Source organism: Rana temporaria, chromosome 4 (assembly GCF_905171775.1).
Source record: "Rana temporaria chromosome 4, aRanTem1.1, whole genome shotgun sequence".
Lineage (NCBI taxonomy): Eukaryota > Metazoa > Chordata > Amphibia > Anura > Ranidae > Rana > Rana temporaria.
In genome coordinates, this window is record NC_053492.1 from 282648347 (window position 1) to 282673831 (window position 25485).

At 42.2% G+C, this 25485-nt stretch overlaps 1 protein-coding gene across 1 annotated transcript in view; it reads left to right on the plus strand.

Annotated features, from left to right (window-relative positions):
• RNF217 (ring finger protein 217) overlaps positions 1-25485 on the plus strand; it is a 119158-nt gene that overhangs the window by 90252 nt on the left and 3421 nt on the right. Inside the window, exons 2-4 of the mRNA XM_040350352.1 lie at positions 419-652; positions 4646-4810; positions 23096-23297. Of these exons, the coding sequence (XP_040206286.1) occupies positions 419-652; positions 4646-4810; positions 23096-23297 (601 nt within the window). The remainder of the gene's footprint in view (positions 1-418; positions 653-4645; positions 4811-23095; positions 23298-25485) is intronic.

Consider the following 25485-nt stretch of genomic DNA (forward strand, 5'->3'; position numbering starts at 1 on the left):
TCATTTGGACAATGGAAGTAGTTGTAAAGGCTTAAAGGGGTTTTGTGCTGCAGCCCCCCCCCCCCAGACTACAAGTTCCCCCATAGAGTTGCAGCTCTCCATGGGGGTACTCGAGAAGAGGAGGAGCCAGGAGCGCCGCTGAGGGACCCCAGAAAAGGAGGATCGGGCCAGGCCACTCTGTGCAAAACCCTTGCACAGAGGAGGTAAGTATAACAAATTTGTTATTTTTTTAAAAACAAAGCTTTTTACAATAATTTTTAAGGTTAAGGCAATGTACTGTGGAAGGGCGGCTTGTGCATGTAAAGCAACGTACCCGTACATCGCTGTTTTTATTTTATCTGCCTGAAGTTCTAACCCTTATGAGTTGCCAAGTCCATAAATGGGTATTTTAATGTCATCTGCTGTTTTGATTTCACAGGTGCAACTTGGACAAGTGGAGATTAAATGCCCCATAACTGAGTGCAATAAACATCTGGATGAATCCACCATCTTATACAGCCTGCCACACGATGACATCATCAAGTACAAGTACTTCCTGGAACTTAGCCACATTGACTCCAGCACCAAGCCCTGCCCGCAGTGCAAGCACTTTACGGCCTTGAAAAGGAAGAGTCACATTCCAACACCGACCAAAGCCGAGAGCAAGTTCAAAGTGAGCATGTGTAGCCAATGACACTTAGATTAGTGATCCTAAAAGTAGGGCACGGATTACTGTGGCATTAACAGCCATTTAATTTCATGGGAAGTGCCTAGGAAATGATCAAAAAGGTTTAATTACAGGCTAAATGATTCTGAACGGGTTTAAATACCATCTGTATACCTAGCTTATATTTTGATTTTTAGTTTATTTTTTATAGATCTTACCATCATTAATCACCTTTTGTATAAAATGCATCTGTTCTCATGTCATCGTTAAGAACGTTTAAAGCTTTAAAGGGGAAAGGCAAATGACTGATTTGACACAGAGAGAACCGAGACTATAGCATATTAAAAAATCACGAATAAATGTTGAGGAATCAGTTTGATTTAGCTGGTCTGTGTAGTCACAAGAGGAACGGCCTGATTTTGAATTCTGTTTTCTTTAGAACCAAACTGAACACATTCCCTTTAGGATTATGAAGGGATCACATTCATTTTTAGCATACCAACCTATTGACTTAACTGTAGCATGTTGAAAGGTTTAAGTAAGTGGAGCAGTTACATAATACAGTAAATGAACCTAATGCAGTATAAATGAGTTAATTAGATAACTATACATCACATACTACCTATGCACTGTTACTGAAATTCATGCCAATCCGGTTTATTGAAGTCTTTCGTTTTTATACAGGAAGATTTCATTTTAAATACAAAATGTTTTGTTCAAACCCATAACAGAGTATTTTTCTATTTTGTGGTTAAAGTTTTAAAGAAGTAAATATGATTGCAGCAGAAGTAAATGTAGGTACAGAGAGGAGCTAAGGGCCAGATTCACAGCGGAGATACGATGGAGTATCTCAGATACTCCGTTGTATCTCTCAGAGTATCTATGCGACAGATTCATAGAATCAGTTATGCATAGATAGCCCTTAGATCCGACAGGAGTAATTGTTTTACACTGTCGGATCTTAGGATGCAGTACCGTGGCCGCCGCTGGGGGGAGTTTGCGTCGTAAACCAGCGTCGGGTATGCAAATTAGGAGTTACGGCGATCCACAACGGTTTTTCGCGGTCGCTACGCCGCTGCTAGTCTAGTTTCTCGTCGCAAATTTAGTCGTCCATTTTGGGTGTCCTAACTTTACACAGCACACGTATGTGCTGTATAAAGTATGGCCGTCGTTCCCACTTTAAAATTTAAAAATTCACGGAAGTACGCTACGCACGTCGCCGTTCGAAAAAATGACGTCACTTCGCGCAAAGCACGGCGGGAATTTCGAAACAGAGCATGCGCAGTAGGTCTGGCGCGGGAGCGCGCCTAACTTAAATGTCACACGCCCATTTATATTACGCGGGCTTACGCCGGAGGCCGCCAGCGTAGGTTTTCATTGCAAGTGAATCAGGCACTTGCGATGAAAACTTGCGGCGGTGTAACGTATCTACGATACGTTACGCCGCCGCTAGTCTACGTGAATCTGGCCCTAAGTTTCCAATCTACATGGGAGCCCTAATACCTTCCCGTCTACAAATCTGTAGATTAATTCTCCCCAGGACATTCACTCATTTATTGTGGGAACATTATTCTACACTGTTTATAGGCTAGGAGAATTTAGTGCTGTGGGCCCTGAGGTGTCACTGATAGCTCAGGGCCTCCACTAATGATTGGGAGCCAGTCGGCATAGTTCCCAGTCATGTGATCACTGTGCCTGCTTGGCCATATTGGTCGAAATTCTTTGTTTACAAACATAGATATGACAGCTGCATCCGTATTTCTCTGCAGGTATTTTTCTTAAAGCCCAACTTCAGGCACAATAACCTTATCAGATTTAAAGCAGGTTTCCCCAAGAAACAATCGTGTAAACCAATTGAAGATGTTGGATTTATTCAGCTTCCACTGTACTTTTAGCCGCTCCAGATGTAAGCCCCAAATACTGGAGTTCAGTTGCTGCCCCTTCTGCTCCTGGCCATTCACAAAAATGAATCTGGGAGCAAGCGCAGAGCCAAAAGAACCAACAGGTTTAATATTTTATTCCCTGGGAAAATAGATGACAATTAAGTCGTTGTTCACAGTAGTTTTTACTAGGCCAACTCTGCACCAAGTCTCTTAAATCTGGCTCTAAGCCTAGTTAGTTTAACAGTAGGACAGCACTATTAAAGCTGAATTCCAGATATGGATTTTTTTTTGCATAGTTGCATTGGTCCAACTTGGACCATAGTAGGGCTGGCTATACATTATACAATTATCTTATACAATTTTAATTTAGGTTCTCAAAAATGATATACTATGAGGTCAAACTTAAACACTTTGAATTAGTATGCATTCAGGCAGGTCCTTGCACCACATAGTTGAAGAAGTACATCTAAAGCAAACTGAAAAAGAAAAATGTATAATGTATGGCCAGTTTAAGTTTACATTTTCCGGACCTGGCTGATCCCTGTGAAGAAGAGTGGATGCAGTATTACAATTGATGGTTCAGTGGCAATGATATATAACCCACCCCTACCCCCCAAGGTAGTCGATGACAGTAAAAGTCCTTTTTCCTGCTTTGGTGGTCATGCCAATAAAAGTTAATATCCCCTCCGCCTGGAGGGTGGTAGAACACAGAGCTCATTCCAGTGCTCAACACCCCAGTCCCACTTTGCTATCTTTTATGATGCCCAATATCCCTCGGGCCGCACACAGAGGGCTGGCGGGCTGCATGTTGGGTACTAAGGATTTAGTGCATTTACTTTTTGTTTGTGTATGAATAAATAGGCAACTTTAAAACCGTACCCTGGGGTGTGTGTAAATGTTGTGGACCTGTAGTGTAAATCTAACCTTCACCTTTAAAGGCAGTCCATGAATACTATCCCATCATTTTAAACTTGGGCTTTCTTTCCCATCGCGGCCACTGAGCAAATTAGAGTACAGGTTGCATATGACGGGGCTTCCTCTTTGTACTGATGGGGGGTACATGTCCTAATGGCTCGTCTTGCCTAAAGAGAGGACAGGATGGAGCTATGAAAAATATTGGTAGTATTTGGGGCAGGCTTTACTAGATTTTACAAAAGAGGGAATACAAATGGATGTGTTTGACATAACGGAATAATGTTCATGGACTGCATAGATCTCATCATTTGTTAAAGAACAAAATTTTGATATTGTGCATTTTTTATTTTGTTTTCATGGAAGATTTTTAATATATTGTAACAAAACCTAAACATACACAAGGTAAATTATGAGAGCAGTGGGGGCCAGTGGTCCAACAAGGCCTCAAATTGTGCACATATCAAGTACAGTACTTGAAATACCTCATGAGAGAAAAGTCTGAATTGTAAGGTCAGACTTGCCTTCAATATAATCAGTGGTAGGTAAAACATGGGTCCAGCAAGGAAAATTGAGAGTTGCATATTGATTATGACAAACGGACATTATACATACTTACCTTAGCTGACCATACACATATTAATTTGGTTGTAGGCAATTGTGATGTGTTCAGGTCATATGTCATTTATGCAGATGACCTAGTCCATTGATGTCATACCTTGGCACCCCAGATGTTTTGGAACTACATTTCTTATGATTTTCAACTACACTGCAGAGTGCATGAGCATAATGGGAAATGTAGTTCCAAAACATCTGGGGTGGTTCGCCATCACTGACCTAGTCTGTTTAAGTTGCATCTATTCCATCCTGATGTGCGTCAGGAAATAGAATAGTCATCAGTGAAAGCCTCTCCCTGGGTCCACATTTTACTTGTAGACCCCTTCAACATTCTTCAGTAAGTACAGTAATACTAAGAGTAGCAAACCGTCCTGTTTTCTCATAGCGTGTGGCCTAATTGGGGTTGGATGAATTGGCAAAAAGTGGCTTTGTACTCCTTTTTTGTATAGTTAGTGAACCACAATTTCTTAAAGTATACTGGAAAACTGTAGTAATATAATTTTGAACATAATGATTAGAGTTTGCTGTCTGTTCCTCTTTTATAGTACCCGAACTTAAATTTGACATTTTCTTTTCCTCTTGCCAGATTCAGTGCCCGTCTTGCCAATTTGTATGGTGTTTTAAGTGCCATTCTCCCTGGCATGAAGGTGTTAATTGTAGAGATTACAAGAAAGGGGACAAGCTATTACGGCACTGGGCCAATGAGATTGAACATGGGCAAAGAAATGCCCAGAAATGTCCTCGATGTAAGGTGAGTGATTACATGTTTAGGTTGTTCATGTATTTATGCTGGTAAAGTAGGACTGCAATAATGCAAATGGAACGTGTAGTGCTTATTTAGCTCAATGCAATGTAAAGAGAACACGTTGCTTGGCATCCCGGAGGTTGTTGACTAATGCAGCATTGAAGAAGTTGGCAGCTGTACTTTTGGTGATGGAACCTTTGTTTTAAGCTATGGAAGAGTCCAATAAAGGGAATTTCTGTTTTCCCTGATTATATTCAACATTGCAATCCGACTTCTCATCATGGGACCAGTGAGACATCTCTGTGAATTGTTAGGCATTGTTTATTTTTTGTTCCCCCCCCCCCCCCCTCTTCATCTTTATGTATGAAATGCTTCTGCCTGGTACACATGGGCTGAGTATTGGCCGGTTCAACAAAAAACGCCCAACATTCAGTCTGTACAGCAGCCTGTCCATCAGAAGCCGGCCAAATTTCTGGCTTCTGTTGAATGGACATGCTGGAAAAACCGCAGCCAATCGGCATCTGATCAGCGCTCACAGCCTATGGCTGTAAATGCTTACTGGTGTGTCAGAACACAATAGCTCTGCGGAGATATCGCCATACTAGCATGACATCGATAGTACATTGAGCGCCTCAGATTCCTCATACTCCCTCACATTTTTGTGAATATTTTATTATATCTTTTCATGTGACAACAATGAAGAAATTACACTTTGCTACAATGTAAAGTAGTGAGTGTACAGCTTGTATAACAGTGTACATTTGCTGTCCCTTCAAAATAACTCAACACACCATTAATGTATAAAACACTGGCAACAAAATTGAGTACACCCCTAAGTGAAAATGTCCAAATTGGGCCCAATTAGCCATTTTCCCTCCCAGGTGTCATGTAACTCATTAGTGTTACTCTCTCATACTGGTCACTGGAAGTTCAACGTGGCACCTCATGTCAAAGAACTCCTCTGAGGATCTGAAAAAAAGAATTGTTGCTCTACATCAGTGTTTCTCAATTCCAGTCCTCAGGCCCCCCCAACAGGTCAGGTTTTCAGGATTTCCATTATTTTGCACAGGTGATTTGATCAGTTTCACTGCCTTAGTAATCACCACAGCCTTTTCATCTGAGGGAAATCCTGAAAACCTGACCTGTTGGGGGGGCCTGAGGACTGGAATTGAGAAACACTGCTCTACATAAAGATAGCCTAGGCAATAAGATTGCCAAGACCCTGAAACTGAGCTGCAGCATGGTGGCCAAGACCATACAGCGGTTTAACAGGACAGGTTTCACTCAGAACTGGCCTCTCCATGGTCGACCAAAGAAGTTGAGTGCACGTGCTCAGCGTCATATACAGAGGTTGTCTTTGGGAAATAGACATATCACTGCTGCCAGCATTGCTACAGAGGTTGAAGGGGGGGGGTCAGCCTGTCAGTGCTCAGCCCATACACCGCACACTGCATCAAATTGGTCTGCATGGCTGTTGTCACAGAAGGAAGCCTCTTCTAAAGATGATGCACAAGAAAGCCTGCAAACAGTTTGCTGAAGACAAGCAGACCAAGGACATGGATTTCTGGAACCATGTCCTGTGGTCTGATGAGACTAAGATGAACTTATGTGGCGGGAACCAGGTGAGGAGTACAAAGACGAGTGTGTCTTGCCTACTGTCAAGCATGGTGGTGGGAGTGCCATGGACTGGGGAGCTACAGTTCATTGAGGGAACCATAAATGCCAACATGTACTGTAACATACTGAAGCAGAGCATGATCCCCCTCCCTTCAAAGACTGGGCCACAGGGCAGTATTCCAACATAAACCCAAACACACATCCAAGACAACCACTGCCTTCCTAAAGAAGCTGAGGGACTGGTCAAGCATTTTTTTCAGACCTAAACCCCTTTTGAGCATCTAAACCAGCTTGGTGATGTTATCATGGAGGAGAGGAAAAGGACTCCAGCGGAAACCTGTGAAGCTCTGGTGAACTCCATGCCCAAGAGGGTTAAAAAGGACGTAAACCCTGGTGGGTTTTACTTCCTTTCTTTTATCCTGCAAAGTAAAAGCATAACGTGCTGGTATGCATTGTATGCTAGCACATTATGTCACATTTACCTGCAAACAAAGCCAGCACCGTCCCCGCTGCAGGCCGAATCCATCTTTTCCCCTCTTCCTCCTGGGGCCATGGACTCTGGCTCTGTGACTGTCTGGAGCCGCGTCATGTCCCTCCCGCACATGCGTGCAGGAGCTGCTGGTCACAGCACTCGCTCGTGAAGAAACGGTACGGGTGGCTGTTTCTTCACAGCGCATGTGCCGATGACCTCATCGACTCAGTATACAGTAAATGTCTCTTAAATGGCGCACGTTTGGGAGATATTTTAGGCTTACCTATATGTACAACTTCCAAAAATTACAACCTCTTTAAGGCAGTGCTGGAAAATAATGGTGGCCACAAACAATATTGACACTTTGTCCCCAATTTGGATATTTTCACTTAGGGGTGTGCTCACTTTTGTTGCCAGCGGTTTAGACATTAATGGCTGTGTGTTGAGTTATTTTGAGGGGACAGCAAATTTACACTGTTATACAAGCTGTACACTCACTACATTACAATGCAGCAAAGTGTCATTTCTTCAGTGTTGTCATATAAAAAGATATAATAAAATATTTACAAAAATGTGAGGGGTGTACTTACTTTTGTGAGATACTGTATGTGTGTGTGTAATGTATGTGTATATATGTATCTGTGTGTGTGTGTATATATATATATATATATATATATATATATATATATATATATATATATTGTGACAGGAAGCCAGGTAATTCTGGGGGGGTTGTCACAGACGAGAGGAGATACATTTCTGCCTTGTTTAGAAAATTCACCAATTACTATCAGGTGTCGGCTGCAGAGGTAGCCAGAAAGGTTTAAGGACGTTGGATAGCTTCAGCTGTTCAGAATGAGAAAATTAAGGCCTCTATAAGTTGTCCAGAGGATTACTACTGGATGCTGCATCCTGAGGCTTGTTGAGTTAAGGAGAGCAGTGAGCTGAGGAAGACTTCTTTTTTTCCAAATACTTTTATTCATTTTTTTTCACAAAACAACACAATTAATACAACATAAAATCAATATACAGACTAACATATAAGGTCTCGATATGTACCCCTTCAATTGAAAGAGGAAAAGACAAATATAAACACTGTGTCTTCTTCTACCACTACTACATTCTACTACTGGATTTCTCCATCACATTCTGCCCCAGGGCCGATCCTTCCCTTTCCATCTCCATGGAAAATGCCTATACCCACAGTGAGTGGAGGGGGGGGGGACATAGGGAAAGAGAGAGAGAAAGAGGAGACAGCGGGAGAGGGGAGAGACAGAACGAGAGGAAGAGGGAGGAGAGAAAAAAAAAAAAAAAATGTGGGGGTTAATTCCCCTTATTGTGTATTTACTTAAGTGCACAACAATCAAGAGAGAAAAAAAAAAAAAAAAAAAAAGGGGGGGGGACACTTTCCCCTGTGAAGACCCAATGAGAGACATTAAGTCCTACTAAAATATAGTGAGATATATAGGGGTTAATTCCCCTAATTGTGTATTTACTTAAATATATAATAACAAGAGTGAATTATGAAGAACAAAAAGAGAAGAAAAAGGAAAAATAGTTAAACTATAGGGGTTAATTCCCCTTATTGTGTATTTACTTAGGTGTACATAAACAAAAGGAAGACTTCTGAAGGTGAAGTGCTTGTTGATATTTTTGCTGTGATAAGAAAATCAAAAAGACTTTTGTTTTCTGCTGGAAGACCAGCAGTGTCTGCCCAGCAGTAGGCTGTGCCAGACTCCATAGGTAGGTTCCTGTGTTGTGAAGGTAGACGGCCCAAGTGGCCAGGGTTTATTTTATTTTTTATTTTGTTTATGCTGTTTTGATGCTTGCACTTGTTTCCAGCAATATGGAAGAATAAACCATAAACCTTGTTTTTCAACCACCCACGGCTGCCTCTCTGTACAATTCAGTGTGTAGTGAACCCACTCAGGAGGTCACACCCCCCCGCTACCGAGCTAACCCCTTACAATATATATATATATATATATATATATATATATATATATATATATATATATATATATATATATATATATATATATATATATATATATATATATATATATATATATATATATATATGTGTGTTTATATGTTTAAAGCCTCTTTGTAGCTCCTCTGTAGCAAACTTTGTGAAGCCAATCTAAAAAAGGCAATTTAAATGTTGTGGAACATTTTATTGACTTGCCAGAGACCATCCCTGTAAAGCAGTGGTTCTCAACCTTACTAGTGCCGTGACCCCTTGATAAAATTTCCCAAGTTGTGGGGATCCCTAACATCAAAATTATTTTCGTACCGTGGGTTGTCAGCATCCAAGGCAAGACATGTAATTTGCGCCCCTAACCCACAGACATTTAGCGCTCCCTGAGTCCCTTTCACACGTATAGTATTAAAACCCCTTCTGGTACATTTTAGGATGTGCCACTCTCTTTGTTCTCCTTCTTTCCCCTTTATCTCTCGCTATCCTAATTTCTTGTTTTTTTTCCCCATCCCTCTCTCTGGCCATCTTTTTTTGTTCTTTTTCTTATTCTTGCTCTCTTTTTTCTTTGTTCCACCCTTTCTTTTTCTCTCCCTTCCATGTAGTCTCTATTTTTATTCCTTCTCTTACTTCTTGATGGGGGGGGAATGGGATGAGTGGCAGTGCTGGCAAGGAGTTGAGATGAGTGGCAGTGCTGGTGGGGGGTGGGATGAGTGGCAGTGCTGGCAGGGAGTTGGGATGAGTGGCAGTGCTGGTGGGGGTTGGAATGAGTGGCAGTGCTCGAGAGAGTTGGGAAGAGTGGTAGTGCTGGGTGGGAGTTCTGATCAGCCAATTAAGGTGTTCTTGTATAAGGTCATCTGCTGATCGGAGAACTGTAGTGGGGACTTATAATGGCAACTATAATCACAGGTAGTGTTACGCACTATGTCTCCGGCTTTGTGGTGTCTCGTAGCAGTGACACCTATGCCGAAATCAGGAGACCTTGGAGTCATTGGACGGAGCGATCACGTGGTAAACCTCCGATATCAGCGGCGATTTACCGTGATCCGTCGGGTCCGGAGGACCCGGTGGTCACGGACATTCCCATGTGTGCACCCCAGAGGGCGCACGGGAGCGCGATTCTGGGAGGACGTCCATGGACGTCCTCCCAGAGTTAAGCAACCGCCTTGTATAGTATATCGTCTATAGGGCGGTTGTTAACTGGTTAAAGGGGTTGTAAAGGTTTGTTTTTTATTTTCTAAATAGGTTCCTTTACCCTAGTGCATTATTGGTTCAGTAACTTTTCTTTCCATTTCCCTTCTAAATGTTTGTTTTCTTTGTCTGAATTTCTCACTTCCTGTTCCTCCTCAGTAAGCTGTTCAGTAAGCTGTCCTGGCTGACTAACCACCGCTTGGATGATGGTGGCAAGTTTACTAAGGAGAAACAGGAAGTGAGGAATTCAGACAAAGAAAAAAAAAACATTTAGAAGGGAAATTGAAAGAAAAGGTTAGTGAACCAACAATGCACTAGTTTAAAGGAACCTATTTAGAAAATAAGAAACAAACCTTTACAACCCCTTTTAAGTATTACATTTTGTCCAGCGATAATTCTTAAGTGGATGTAAACCCTCCATACACCCAGTGAAGTGAACAGCCTCAGATACACCAAGATGAAACAAATTTCCCTACATAGGTTTTATATGTATATCTGCTGTCTTCACATTTATATACTGTTTAGAATGTTCAGATCATGTTAGGAAATTTTCTATTCCTGTTTAACACAGAGTGTGATGTCTAAGCATACAGCCAAGATAGCTAAAATTGCTGATTGGAGGAAAGACACACACCCCCTCTCATCATAGGCAGAGACTCTCAGAGGTGTTTTGTAATAGGGACAGCTCCCTGCTAATCTATTTATAGCAACCTCCCCGGACAGAAATTCCAGGCTGCTTTTATCTGATGTGTCTGAGAATTTGTCAGGAGTTATCTGGCTGATAACAGAGGAACTGTTCAGGAGAGAGCTATAAGACTTGGCTCTTTGACGAGAGATAACAAAATACTGCAGATATATGCGCCCAGCTCAAATTTCATGAATTGGCTTTACATCCACTCCAGTTTAGAAGGACAATGATTAAACGATCACCACGGTTCAGTTTGCTTTTCTTGTGAATGTAAGACGTGCTGTCAACTATTGAGTATAAAAGCATATATGCTGAAAAGAGGAGCTTTTTCTTTATTTTAAGGTACATATTCCTCTGAGGATCACAAGCAATGCTCTACAGAGGCTGATCTAGCCTCCTTGTGCTATGTATAGAAATGATGAGATTCTCCACTGGGTCAGCATGTTACCGTTGATGCTCTTTTAAGAAGGGAGATACTTTGACTTCCTAGATGTCCATTCTTCTCAGATGAGCATCTGTCAGCGGATTGCTCTTTTAATGCAGATATGTCAAAGCATTCCATGTCAGAATCCTTTCAGCTGCTCTTGTGTAAGCGGGTGAAGGTGATAGGTGAGCCGCTCTCTCTCTGTTCTCTTTTGTCAGCAGGATTGCTTTGGATCTGTATTTACACTCAACGTCACTCTGCCATTAATAATTTACATGGCATTGCAGCAAAAGGCTGCTTTGTAACCAGAGGTTATTTAACTGGGCCAAAAAGCCCACAAGTGGTTATTTGTTATCATTCCGAGTGTTTTCTACCACAGCACTAAAGTGATCTATTACACCTGCCCATTTCTTGACCTTCTAACCATCCCTTCCACCACACTACAAAGCATCTCTGCCCCATCCACGGTGCTTTTATTTTTCATCTCTGCGTCCTCCGTATGTGATCTGTGTTTTTGAAGGACAGGCCTGACAACTGTTTGGTCTTTGAGATGGAAGCTTTTGTTTGAACAACACCTTTGATTTGACAAAAGGCCAAAGTTTACAGTTTCACGTTGCCTGAGGTAAAAAAGCCTGGATGGCCATCTGATCAGAGCAGGTGGGGAACCCCCAGTAATGAGCCCAACTCCGGTGCCATCCTGATCAGACGGGAAAGCATAAACATACTTTGTTATTGATTGCTACCATTGTTTGGAGTGTGTTAATAGGAGGGCGGCGTTCTGTTTTCAGATGAAACACAAGATGATCTTCGGTGTTTTCTATAGTTCTGTGCTAAAATAAAAGCTACAGAGGACAATCACTGAGCTAGATTTCCTGGGCACAACTACTTCACTAGCATTTCAGACCCAGATTCTCAAAGGAGATACGACGGCGTATCTCCAGATACACCGTCGTATCTCTGAATTACGTATAGATTTCTATTAGATCCGACCGGCGTAAGTCTCTTACGCCGTCGGATCTTAACTGCATATTTACGCTGGCCGCTAGGGGCGTGTACGCTGATTTACGCCTAGAAATATGTAAATCAGCTAGATACGTGAATTCACAAACGTACGCCCGGCCGTCGCAGTACAGTAGTACAAACGTACGCCCGGCCGCGGCGTACCAATGTTAAGTATGGACGTCGTTACCGCGCCAAATTTTGAAAAATTTACGTAGTTTGCGTAAGTCGTCCGTGAATGGGGCTGGACGTCATTTACGTTCACGTCGAAACCAATACGTCCTTGCGGCGTACTTTGGAGCAATGCACACTGGGATATTCCACGGACGGCGCATGTCAATCACGTCGGGTCACACAACATTTACATAAAACACGCCCCCCTGTTCCACATTTGAATTAGGCGGGCTTACGCCGGCCTATTTACGCTACACCGCCGCAACTTACGGAGCAAGTGCTTTGAGAATACGGCACTTGCCCATCTAAGTTGCAGAGGCGTAACGTAAATAGGATACGTTACGCCCGCTCAAAGATGCGCCGATCTACGTGAATCTGGGCCTCAGTGTTTAGGTGTTCACTTTTAAGGGACTTTCAATAGTCTACAAAGCCCAAATATGCACATGTGCTATTTTTTGCCATTGCTGTACAATATATTGTACAGAACATTCAAATGTGTGCCTTGTGCTTCCCTTCAGCACAGCAGCATTCATTTCTACTGTATATGTCTAAAGTGCCAGTCAGAATAAATTGTAATGCCCCATAACACCACATATGCTCCATATTGCCCTATTTTATTGTAATGTATTATGTAGGCTTTACCTTATGACATGGGATGGAATAGAATACTGTTATTAAAAGTTAGGTTATTACTAAAATCACAGTGTATATTTGGGCATATCTGTTCTGCAGTGGTTACTGGGCTGCTTTCTAACTGATCCGCAGGTGCCCAGCAGTTTACCTGAGGGTTACCTGCACTGAGTCATAGACTTCTGTTATTACCTGCGAGTTTGGTGAGCTTTCTGAAAGTGCACCAAACCTGCAGAATATAATAGAAGTCTATGTTATTGGACCACAGAAACCAATACTGTATTCACTTGATACTGTGCCAGTCCATTTTCCCTGTCACCTTCACAAATATAATCCGGATTACCAGGAGAATTACAGCAGTGGGTGGGATAAGCAGTTGGAGAATGGAATACCCTGTATTGCGGAACAGTTGGAGATTGAGAAAAGATCAAGTGTTTGGGAGGGGTGATTACATATTCCGTATGGGTTGTATAGTTTACCAACTGTTACTGCTACATTCATAGAATAAGAATTCACACATTTTTATTTTTGTATAATTTAGCCATATGATTGTGGGTATGAGTGGATTATTTTATGTTTATTTTATGACCATCTGGCAGGATTGCTGTTGGTGACCTGGAAACTATATTAACCATTTAACGACCTTGCCTGTTTTTCAGATTTGGTGTTTACAGGATTAAAACTGTTTTTTTTGCTAGAAAATTACTTAAAACCCCCAAACATTTATATATATTTTTTTCTGACACCCTAGAGAATAAAATGGCGTTCATTGCAATACTTTTTGTCACACCGTATTTGCGCAGCGGTCTTACAAGCGCACTTTTTGTGGAAAAAAAATCACTTAATTAAAAAATAAGACAGTAAAGTTGGCCCAATTTGTTTTTTATTGTGAAAGATAATGTTACGCCGAGTAAAATGATACCCAACATGTCACGCTTCAAAATTGCACCCGCTCGTGGAATGGTGTCAAACTTTTTCCCTTAAAAATCTCCATAGGTGACGTTTAAAAAAATCTATAGGTTGCATCTTTTGAGTTACAGAGGAGGTCTAGGGCTATAATTATTTCTCTCGCTCTAACGATCGCGTGATACCTCACTTGTGTGGTTTGAACACCGTTTTCATATGCGGGCGCTACTCACATATGCATTCGCTTCTGCACGCGAGCTCGTCGGGACGGGTCGCTTTAAAAACAATTATTTTTTGTTTTCTTATTTATTTTTATTTATTTTATAAATTTTTACACAAAAAAAAAATGGGTCACTTTTATTCCTATTACAAGGGATGTAAACATCCCTTGTAATAGAAAAAAGCATGACAGGTCCTCTTAAATATGAGATCTGGGGTCAAAAAGACCTCAGATCCCATAGTTAGACAAAAATGCAAAAAATAAAATGAAAAAATGACAACAAAATGTCACTTTAAGAAGCAGGGGCGGAAGTGACGTTTTGACGTCGCTTCCGCCCTGCTATGGAGACGGGTGGGGGCCATCTTGCCCTCACTCGTATCCCAGCCGAGCAGGGGACAGGACCCGATCGCCTCCGCCGCTGGCGACGGCTCCGCTAAGCGGTGGAGGGCGTGGGGGGGCCTCTCCCGCCGCCGATAACGGTGATGTCGCGGCGAATCTGCACCGAGACAACCGTTATCGTTTACAAGACCGCTCAAAGAAAAGATGGATATCTCGGTTGTGGCAGCAGCTGCTGCCGTTACCAAGATATCCATCTTTAAAGTACCGACGTATATGTACATGAGCGGGTCCTTAAGTGGTTAAAGGGGTTGTAAAGGTACAATTTTTATTTCCTAAATGGCTTCCTTTACCCTAGTGCAGTCCTCCTTCACTTACCTCATCCTTCCATTTTTCTTTTAAATGTCCTTATTTCTTCTGAGAAATCCTCACTTCCTGTTCTGTCTGTAACTCCACACTGTAATGCAAGGCTTTCTCCCTGGTGTGGAGTGTCGTGCTCGCCTTCTCCCTTGGACTACAGGAGAGTCAGGACGCTCTCTACGTTGCAGATGGAGAGAGGAGCTGTGTGTTAGTGGGTGTCCTGACTCTCCTGTAGTCCAAGAGAGGGGGCGAGCACGACACTCCACACTAGGGAGAAAGCCTTGCATTACTGTGTGGAGTTAGACAGAAGAACAGGAAGTGAGGATTTCTCAGAAGAAATAAGAACATTTAAAAGCAAAATGGAAGGATGAGGTAAGTGAAGGAGGACTGCACTAAGGTAAAGGAAGCTATTTATGAAAAAAAAAATACCTTTACAACCCCTTTAAACCTGTTACCAACCTGGGCACATCAGATGGACCATACGATCGCTATAAAATGCATAGGCAGATAAATTCACTGAAAACAAAAAATCGGATCAATAAGTAGACCTAGTGATGAAAGCTGCTGGTTATACAGTATCTCACAAAAGTTAGTACACCCCTCACATTTTTGTAAATATTTTATTATATCTTTTAATGTGACAACACTGAAGAAATTATACTTTGCTACAATGTAAAGTAGTGAGTGTATAGCTGGTATAACAGTATAAATTGACTGGTCCCTCAAAATATTGGGCCCAATTTGGATATTTTCACTTAGGGTGTACTCACTTTTGTTGCCAGTGGTTTAGACATGAATGGCTGTGTGTTGAGTTATTTTGAGAAGACAGCAAATTTACATTGTTATACAAGCTGTACACTCACTACTTTACATTGTAGCAAAGTGTCATTTCTTCAGTGTTGTCACAATAAAATATTTACAAAAATGTGAGGGGTGTACTCACTTTTGAGCTGTGGTCCTCTGAGTGGACATGGTCCATTCAGACCCACAGCACAGCTTGGCCCCCTGCTGCTGTGTGAGTCAATGAGGACAGGGAGACCCAGGACAGCCCCTGCTCTCATGCACTTCGCTGGATCAAGATGGCGTTCTGGTAAGTATGGGGGGGGGGCTGCACCAAAAGGTTTTTTTTTTACCTTAGAGCATTAAGATGAAAAACTTTCTGCCTTTAGAACCACTTTAAAGGTATGTGTTGTTATTATTATTTTTAAGAATCATATTTACCTAGGTGGATGCAGCATCAGCTGTGGAGGGGTTGGGAGCGCCCGACTCAGGCTGTCAGTAGCTCACTGAGAGGCTGAGCCAGGTGCCAGTCCATGCATGTGGACATATGCCTACTCCATTGTTGCAATCTTACCTGAGCCTGAACTGGCTCTGTGATGTCAGCGAATAGCGGGCTTCAGTCTGTCTGCTGAAAATGGGTCACAGGCGTGCAGAACAAACTGCACTTCAGTGATCCACAGGAGAAATACAGACAAATGAGCTTTGGCTGTACTTCTCCTTTTAATGCCTCAGTTTGAATTTCTCGTGTCTTTGACAGGTTTTATTGAAAGTGTATATGTATGCAAATTGTTAGATCAGAACTCTGGGTTTTTCAAAAAATCCACCATTAGTACACCCCCCACACAAGTTTTTACATTTGTGAAGATTGAGAGATTTTTGATTGAATTTTCAGGAAGTCAGCTTTGTGATTCAAAAAATGCATCATCTTTTCTGGCAGGGAGGATCTCTAATCAGCCTACATTTCCCATGAATCCTTGGGATGGGAGTGAATGTGGGAAGTACACTAGGCTTGTGAATGTGAACTCGCCTACTTCAACATAAATCGCATCCCTCATTCTGCAGCCAGCAAGCCATACATAACACATGGTATGATAGGTTACAGCCTTATAAATTCAAACCAGAGCCTAATGTCAGAGACCACCACCAGAGCCTAATGTCAGAGACCACCACCAGAGCCAAATGTCAGAGACTACCACCAGAGCCTAATGTCAGAGACCACCACCAGAGCCTAATGTCAGAGACCACCACCAGAGCCTAATGTCAGAGTCCACCACCAGAGCCTAATGTCAGAGTCCACCACCAGAGCCTAATGTCAGAGTCCACCACCAGAGCCTAATGTCAGAGTCCACCACCAGAGCCTAATGTCAGAGTCCACCACCAGAGCCTAATGTCAGAGACCACCACCAGAGCCTAATGTCAGAGACCACCACCAGAGCCTAATGTCAGAGACCACCACCAGAGCCAAATGTCAGAGACTACCACCAGAGCCTAATGTCAGAGTCCACCACCAGAGCCTAATGTCAGAGTCCACCACCAGAGCCTAATGTCAGAGTCCACCACCAGAGCCTAATGTCAGAGTCCACCACCAGAGCCTAATGTCAGAGACCACCACCAGAGCCTAATGTCAGAGACCACCACCAGAGCCTAATGTCAGAGACCACCACCAGAGCCTAATGTCAGAGTCCACCACCAGAGCCTAATGTCAGAGTCCACCACCAGAGCCTAATGTCAGAGACCACCACCAGAGCCTAATGTCAGAGACCACCACCAGAGCCTAATGTCAGAGTCCACCACCAGAGCCTAATGTCAGAGTCCACCACCAGAGCCTAATGTCAGAGACCACCACCAGAGCCTAATGTCAGAGACCACCACCAGAGCCTAATGTCAGAGACCACCACCAGAGCCTAATGTCAGAGACCACCACCAGAGCCTAATGTCAGAGACCACCACCAGAGCCAAATGTCGGGGACTACAAGTGCTGCTTGTCAGGGACCACCAGTGCAGAGCAGGGATTATTATTAGAAATCGCTTGTATGACACAGCAGGGATCCCCCGCAGTGTCAGGTATTGTTATATGTGAACACCGCTCGCTGATGTCCCCACCTCCCGGTATTTTGATTGACAGCGCACTGTGCCAATAAGGGCAGGAGACGGACATCAAAAATGCTTTAAATTACTATGCAGTAAAGGTTGATGTATTAACTGTTCCATCCCTTCCTTTTCCAATATGTGCCTGGGATTATAGAAAGGAGAGATGGCCGCTCCAGGTGGAGACCTTGGTGGTAATCCACCCCACAAAGATCCCAGGTGCAGGCAAAACACTAGATATAGTGTGAAACGCGTCAGCTGTCTGGAGTTTGATTGCTGTGACTTGTAGTGCTGTTCTTATCTTTTAAATAAAGGCAACTTTTGTTCGAGAGTGTGGCTGTCCAGAAATACATTCTTGTTATTCCTGCCTTGCCCGGCATTATAGAAAGTAGTGCAAAGACAGATTGAGATACTATTTAAATTACATTTCAGTTTTTTCTGCCCAAACATTGGTTGCAATATACACTTCTTATAAAAAAAGGTTACCTAATTGATATTACTCCATTCAGATTTCCAACATTGGCCTTATAAACAGAGTTTTGCATGGTGTTTTTTTTTTTTTTTCCTAAACACAGAAAAGTATTCAGCTAGTGGGCCCTGTATTCGGGGGTTAAGTAGAAGAGCAAAAGTACACTTCCACATTTTCTTTGAAGAAAGGGGAAGAAACCTTTCACCCCCACATGCACCCTATTCATTCATTTGCCAAAGATAACAGTCTTTCCGGTCTCGGCAATCTCTCTGTTTCAGGGAAAATCTCCTTTTGCTTTTATTCTCATTATGACATCTGCGCCTCTGACATCTTCTGTAGCATGTGAACTTTGTTCGGTTTACAAAGAAACTGTTACATTAGTACACCAATTCCTCATTCAGAAATTGTGAGGTTCTTTATAGAGAAATGCATGTCCCGAGCAATCTACATACATCTACCCCTCCATGTATATCAGTATTGGCTCACTTTTTATGGTGCTACGTACCAAAGGTAAAAGTAACACCATTCTCTTTGTGTAGCCAACTCTTCATTTTATGGTGGCAATATGACACATCTGATCCTTTCTCATTTCCCTAAACAAATACACTCTACCATTCACATGCACAGGTTCTTTTACACATATAGCACTGCTGCATCAAAGAGTCACACTGACCTTTCTCCCAGTGACTGCTTCTAAACAGTTTCTCCTCCCACCCAGCAACTAGCACAATTTCTCCAGAGAAGAGGGAAATTTCCTTTATAGAACAGGACCTAAGTTATCCTGATTCTTTGGCACACCTAGGGCTTGATTTACTAAAACTGGAAGGTGTAAAATCTGATGCAGCTTTGCTGGTAGCCAATCGATTTCTAACTTCAACTAGTTCAATTAAAGTGGCTGTAAAGCCTAAAAGTTTTTTACCTTAATGCATTCTGTGTATGAAGGTACAAAATCTGTGTGCTGCTTACCTGAGCCCCATCTCGATCCAGCAATATGCATGAGAGCCTTGGCTGTCCTGGGACTCCCTCTCCTCATTGGCTAAGACAGTAGCAGGAGTCATTGGCTCCCACTGCTTTCAATCATAGCCAATGAGAGAGTGGGGGGCATGACCCAGCCGTGGCTCTGTGTCTTATGGACGCATAGAGCAGGACTCGGGAGCGAGCATGTACCAGTGCCCCTATAGCAAGCAGCTTGCTATTAGGAGCACTGGGGAGTGTAGAGGAGGGCGGGGAGTCTACTGACATCACAACTCCACCCACCGAGCTCCAGGCAACAGACCCACCCACAGAATCTGCAGGTTTTCAGTTCTTATAACAGACCGAGGGGAGACATTTGACAGGTAAGGATACATGCAGGAGGCATCTATATCCTTATAGATCAGCACTATGGCAGTAGTTTAGAAAGGATGAGAGTGGGTTTACATCCACTTTAAGTAAATCAACCCCTTGATTCAGATTTGTGTGGTGCTTACAGTGCATTATTTTGCATGTGAACTTGCATTGTGGTAAGGTAGTTTATTTTATTTATAAAAGACTGTCAACACACCACAACGCACCTTCATGGACTTGCATTTATTTTTTTAATGCAGTGTACCACAATTCACAGGTGGTTTACATCTGTGTGTAGTGGCGTGATTAAACACACATGCGTAGTGGTGCACTCACAAGGCGTGTTAAGTGCCATTCAGAATGAATAGTACCACAATAAATTGCTGTCAGGTTTGTGCGTTACCATTTTCCTTTTTTTTTAGAGACCCTGTTGCCAAACAATCCATTTTAATATTTCCATAAGATTATATTTGCACTTTATGTATTGTATACTTGTTATTTACCTGAAAAACCTCCCTTTGTGTAGACATCTAAAAGACCTGAGACTCATACTGGCCACCTTGAATGTAATGTCAGTAGCCCCAGCAGACCCATAGCTGTTACTCTAATGGCACTCTAGAGTATTTTCTTTCACTCTTCCCCTGCCTGCTAGATTCTGCAGAGAGGGGAGGGGCAGAGGAGCCAGGGCAGCATAGACAGGAATTGGACACCCTCAGAACAGTAAAAGGCCAAGATATGCAAGGAGGGAGGGGGCTGTGCCAGGGAATTGACTAGAGCGGGGATATGCAATTAGCGGACCTCCAGCTGTTGCAGAACTACAAGTCCCATGAGGCATAGCAAGACTCTGACAGCCACAAGAATAACACCCAAAGGCAGAGGCATGATGGGAGTTGTAGTTTTGCAAAAGCTGGAGGTCTGCTAATTGCATATCCCTGGACTAGAGTAATGTCCCTGCATATTTAAAGGCAAGTAAATAAAAACTAGATAATGGAAAGGAAAGCATTACGCATAAGCATTTAACCACTTCCATACCGGGCCTATTCTGGCACTCCTCTCTTTTTTTAGCAGACACCCTAGGGAATAAAATGGCGGTCATTGCAACTTTTTATTTTGCACGGTATTTGCACAACAAACGAAAAAAAAAAAAACAGTTTCATGAATTAAAAAATAACAAAACAGGAAAGTTGGCCCAATTTTTTTGTATAATGTAAAAGATGATGTTTTCGCACACTCATGGAATGGCGCAAAAACTTTGGTACTTAAATCTGTTCATAGGTGACGCTTTAATTTTTTTTACAGGTTACCAGTTTACAGTTAGAGAGGAGGTCTAGTGCCAGAATTGTTGCTCGGGCTCTAACGCACGCGACGATACCTCACATGAGTGGTTTGAACAGCGTTTACATATGTGGGCGGGACTTGCATGTGCACTTGCTTCCGAGTGTGAGCTACTGGGCACAGGGGCATTTTATTTTGTTTATTTACTTTACTTCTTTTACATTCTTAATTTTGTATCACTTTTATACTTATTACAAGGAATGTAAACATCCCTTGTAATGGGAATTGTTCATGACAGGTTCTCTTTATGGAGAGATGCGGGGTCAATAAGACCCGGCATCTCTCCCCCTGTGATCGAAAAAAAAAATCACAATCTCATGCTTACCAGCTGCGATCACGATAGAGATGACTGGTGACCACCTGGTCACCGGAAATCTCTATGGGCCGATCTCTATGGGCTGGAATGAGCCTACATTCCAACGGCGGCCAATTCTCTCTCCAGGTTTCTGATGGCACGGGAGAGCCCGGAAAGGCACCGGATGTGGTCACTTGTAAGAACATTCTTTATGGTGCACAGAATCGCCGGCTGAAAACAAGGATATCTGAATGATGCCTGTAGCTGCCTTCTACTTGGCTTATCCCTTATGTAATGTTGGGGCTGAGGGATAATGTTTGCGATTTAACCCTGTCTGCTCAGTACTGTCAGATCTCATTATCAGTTGTAAACTGGATGTGCACACAATTAGTCCTAACAAAAGATTAAAGCAGTTGTAAAGGTATGGTTATTATAAAAAAAAAAAAAAAAAAAAAAAAAAAACCTTGTTATATATATACCTGCTTTGTGCAATAGTATTGCAGAGTGGTCCTGAACCTCCCCTTCTGGCGTCCCCTGCCAAACTGTTTGCTAACGGGGCAGTTCTGTGTGCCCACTCCCGAGCTGGGCTGTGTGCGTCTATAGGTCTGCCTTTGGAATCACTTTAAAGCTCTCAAGGCCTAGGTGGTGCATTTCATGGTAATGCACTTTTTTTATAATCTGACCTTAAAATTTCCCCCCGTAATTGCCCATTGCATGTTATTTTAAACATATAAGTCTTATGCATAAATTTGCACCAAGGAATCAACTAGTAAGCTAAGAAATGGTTCTATTTTTAAAATCATTTTGAGGTATTCTGTGTGAATGCCAACACACATCATACTTACTGTTGTTTCTTATTTTGACTGCAATAAATTTAAGTCAAGAAAAGAAAGCAACAGAACTCTTAACTAGAGTTAATGCTCCCTCTGCTGGCTGTTTGTGGAATGTAAAACTGGTATATCATTCTAAGCCATTACTACAGATCTTATTCAGGGTGAGCTCTGGGCAAAGAAAAATACAATAATATGAATAGCGATTTACCTGCGCCTTTTTGTATGTGGATGCATTGTTTTTAACTTCTAGCAGAAAGTAAAGACTTTAGTTATACAATACAGGTTCTGTGCCCTTACACAGCCATTACACTGTGTAACAGTATCCAATGGTACATTCTCCTTTTAAAAAAATGGTCCAGGTAAAAACCTTGTTTAACTTTCTTCTCATCTTTTTATTAGATTATTGAAATTGTAATTTGGTGTTTGTCCACCCCTTTTCAAAACTGGACGTTACGGCATACTTTTAACGTAACAAACTCTCTGAACTGGCTACAGTAATATGAACTCTGAGTACAGATATTTTTTTTACGTTTATTGTACAAAAATTGTTTTAAATGTTGGCATTTTTTAAAGGAAACTTGTATAAAAAAGTGATCCAAGATGTTCCACTCCTGTCCACTGCCCAGTTTTGTCAGCATGCTTCTGTCCTCCTATGTGACTCAGCTTGGGTCTAGTCGAGTACAGCATTCTAGGAACGCAGGCGAGTGTCATCTATTCTCCTATTACCAGAATTACTAGTGCTGTCAAGGGAGAGGTCAGGAACAAGGAAGCAAGTCAGAAGCCTGCTGTACAATAAATGAATTGCGTGTTATGTATGCAGGTTTACGTTTTCATTTTCTAGGGGAAGCCCGTTGGAGAAATGCGTAGGCTGCCATTGCTGACGTTCCTTTTCAAAAATGCTAACCCTGTTTTATCAGAATTGTATTTAATAACCTGGAACAAGTGTGTAAATAAATAATATTTCTAAATTATTCTTTGACTCTATATAGCTCATCATACTTGTTTCAGGTCAGCGGCTCAATAATCCATAAACCAGTGGGTCAAGAAAGTAGCATTTCCAGGAGGTGGTCAGCAATGGCAGAACCCCACAAAAGCCTGGAATGGTTGGTTGGCCTTAGTTTCACTTTATCTGGATATCTGCTATTAATGTGATGCTTTTTTTCCCCCCAGGTCCACATTCAGAGAACAGAAGGCTGTGATCATATGACCTGTTCCCAGTGTAACACTAATTTCTGCTACCGCTGTGGGGAGAGATATCGTCAGCTGCGCTTCTTTGGTGATCACACGTCAAACCTCAGTGTATTTGGATGCAAATACCGCTACCTCCCCGAGAGACCGCACCTAAGGAGATTAGTGCGAGGCTCTGTTTGCGGTGAGTAGATGTAATACTGGCTTTTTTTAATTGCATATGAGAGCGCCACCAGATAAGCGTTTGCATCTAAATTAAAAATGTGACTTAACTTTAGTATACAATCTAAGGGGTATTACTGTTATGGGGTCCTTGTTCTAATGTTTAAAGAGGAACTGCATGCAGTCTGCTCACATAATTTGTATTAAATACATATTTGCCATTCTGAAGCTTCCCTCCAACCACTTTGCATGTTATTTTATATATATATTGTGATTCTGTACTTGCCAAATATGCTGCTTAAATCTCCTACCACTGAGTCCGACTCAAACCATTTTAACTGTGGGCAGCTGAAGCTGCTGCCTGTTCATTAACTGGATTTACACAGAAGCACACCTCCATTTCTGCAGCCCTTCAGCTCTCATTGGCCCTCTTATGACCCCCCCCTCCCTTCCTGGCAAACCCTCACAAGAGTGCGAGAGAGAGAGAGCTGTGCATAATGTAATAAGCCTAGGCTTTTTACCAGACAAACAAAGTGGGCTGTACAAGGTAGTTACTGGCAGAAAAAAATAGTTTTACTATCCAAACTTAAAACAACAAGGGCAGAAGATTTAATAGATGGGAAGTTGAAAAAATTACTGATGTCCGCTTTAAGCAAATATGAAAACTAGTGTGGAACTTAATCTCCATCCTTGTGGTTTTTGTTTTTGTTTTTCTAAATCAGGAGTTGCTCTGTTCCCACAAACCTTGGCTTTTCACTTTGTTTGCTGTGTGCTAGATGCACCGAAATTTTTGAAACACATCGGCCTAAAATGGTGTTCTCTGCATCGTCCAAATAGAGAAAAGGCTGCTGATAATGGCGCCACAAACGCACGCAATTTTGCTGTGATTTACCATGATTTTACTGTGCTTATGATGTGTTTTTCATAGGTCAAGCGATTTAAAAAATGCATCAAAAATGTAACACAGGTGCGTTATTTATGCAGTCTTCTTGCATTTCAATGGGGAGGTGTGTTTTTGGTACTTTTACTGACCAAAAATGCAGCAAACAAGACTTTTAACACCACAACTGGAGTGCAATGGAAAAGTGTGAAGACGCACACAGAATTTTAAGAAATGCATTTTTCTTGCGCTTAAGGTGCCCATAATGGCCAACAATAAATTCACATTAGTGTACCAACCTATAATCAATTCCACGGTAGCGCAACCATATAAAAGGGGTTGTAAAGGTAAACGTTTTTTTTCACCTTAATGCATTCTATGCATTAAGGTGAAAAAAAATCTGCGGATTAGAGGCCCCCCGAAACCCGCCCTTTACTTACCTGACCCCTCGAAAGTCCCGCGCCGTGAACGCGCAGGTTTCTCGGCCATCTTCCCACCTCATTCATTGGTTGATTGAAAGCAGCGCAGCCATTGACTATGGCCGCCGGCTGTATCACAGGAGCGCGCCTACAAGAACTCAACACCATGCAAGCTCACATGAAGGTGTTGAGTCCTTGCGGGGGGAGCCGAGACAGCCACCAAGGGACCCCAGAAGACCAGGTTCGGGACCACTCTGTGCAAAACGAGCTGCACAGTGGAGGTAAGTATAACATGTTTGTTATTTTAAAAAAAAGATTGTTTTAAGTGATCCTTTAATGTCACACAATTTTTGGGATTTATTATTTAAGTAGCATCTCTGAAATATATAACACTATAGGCGCAGTGAAACACTAATAAATTCACATTCATTTAAATTCATGATATTCATTAAAAGCTGAATATAATGCAATTCTATATAAAAATATATATACACACATACACGTGTATGTGTGTGTGTATATATATATTTTTTATGGTAATTTTCGGTTTCGGTCAAGTGCATCCTGAATTTTTCGATTTTGTCACCAACAATTTCCATTCAGTGCACCTCTAGTGCTAGTTCTAGTGGATGAGGGTGCACTGACACTGCATGACGGTCACTGATCAACAATATTTTAAATGCCCAACTCTGGGCATAAATAAAAAAACGTGTCCTCGTCCCTCATCCCTCTATCCAACCCCAAACCTTCCCCACTGATGAAGAATATAATGCTCCTTTTACATGGAGGTAACCTAATACACAGGAATGCTTACCTTAATCCTCAGTCTTCCTTCCCACCAGTTATGGTTGTAAAGGCTTGTCCCTTGAAGCCACTCCTCTTGCCGTATACAATGCAGGACCGATGATCAT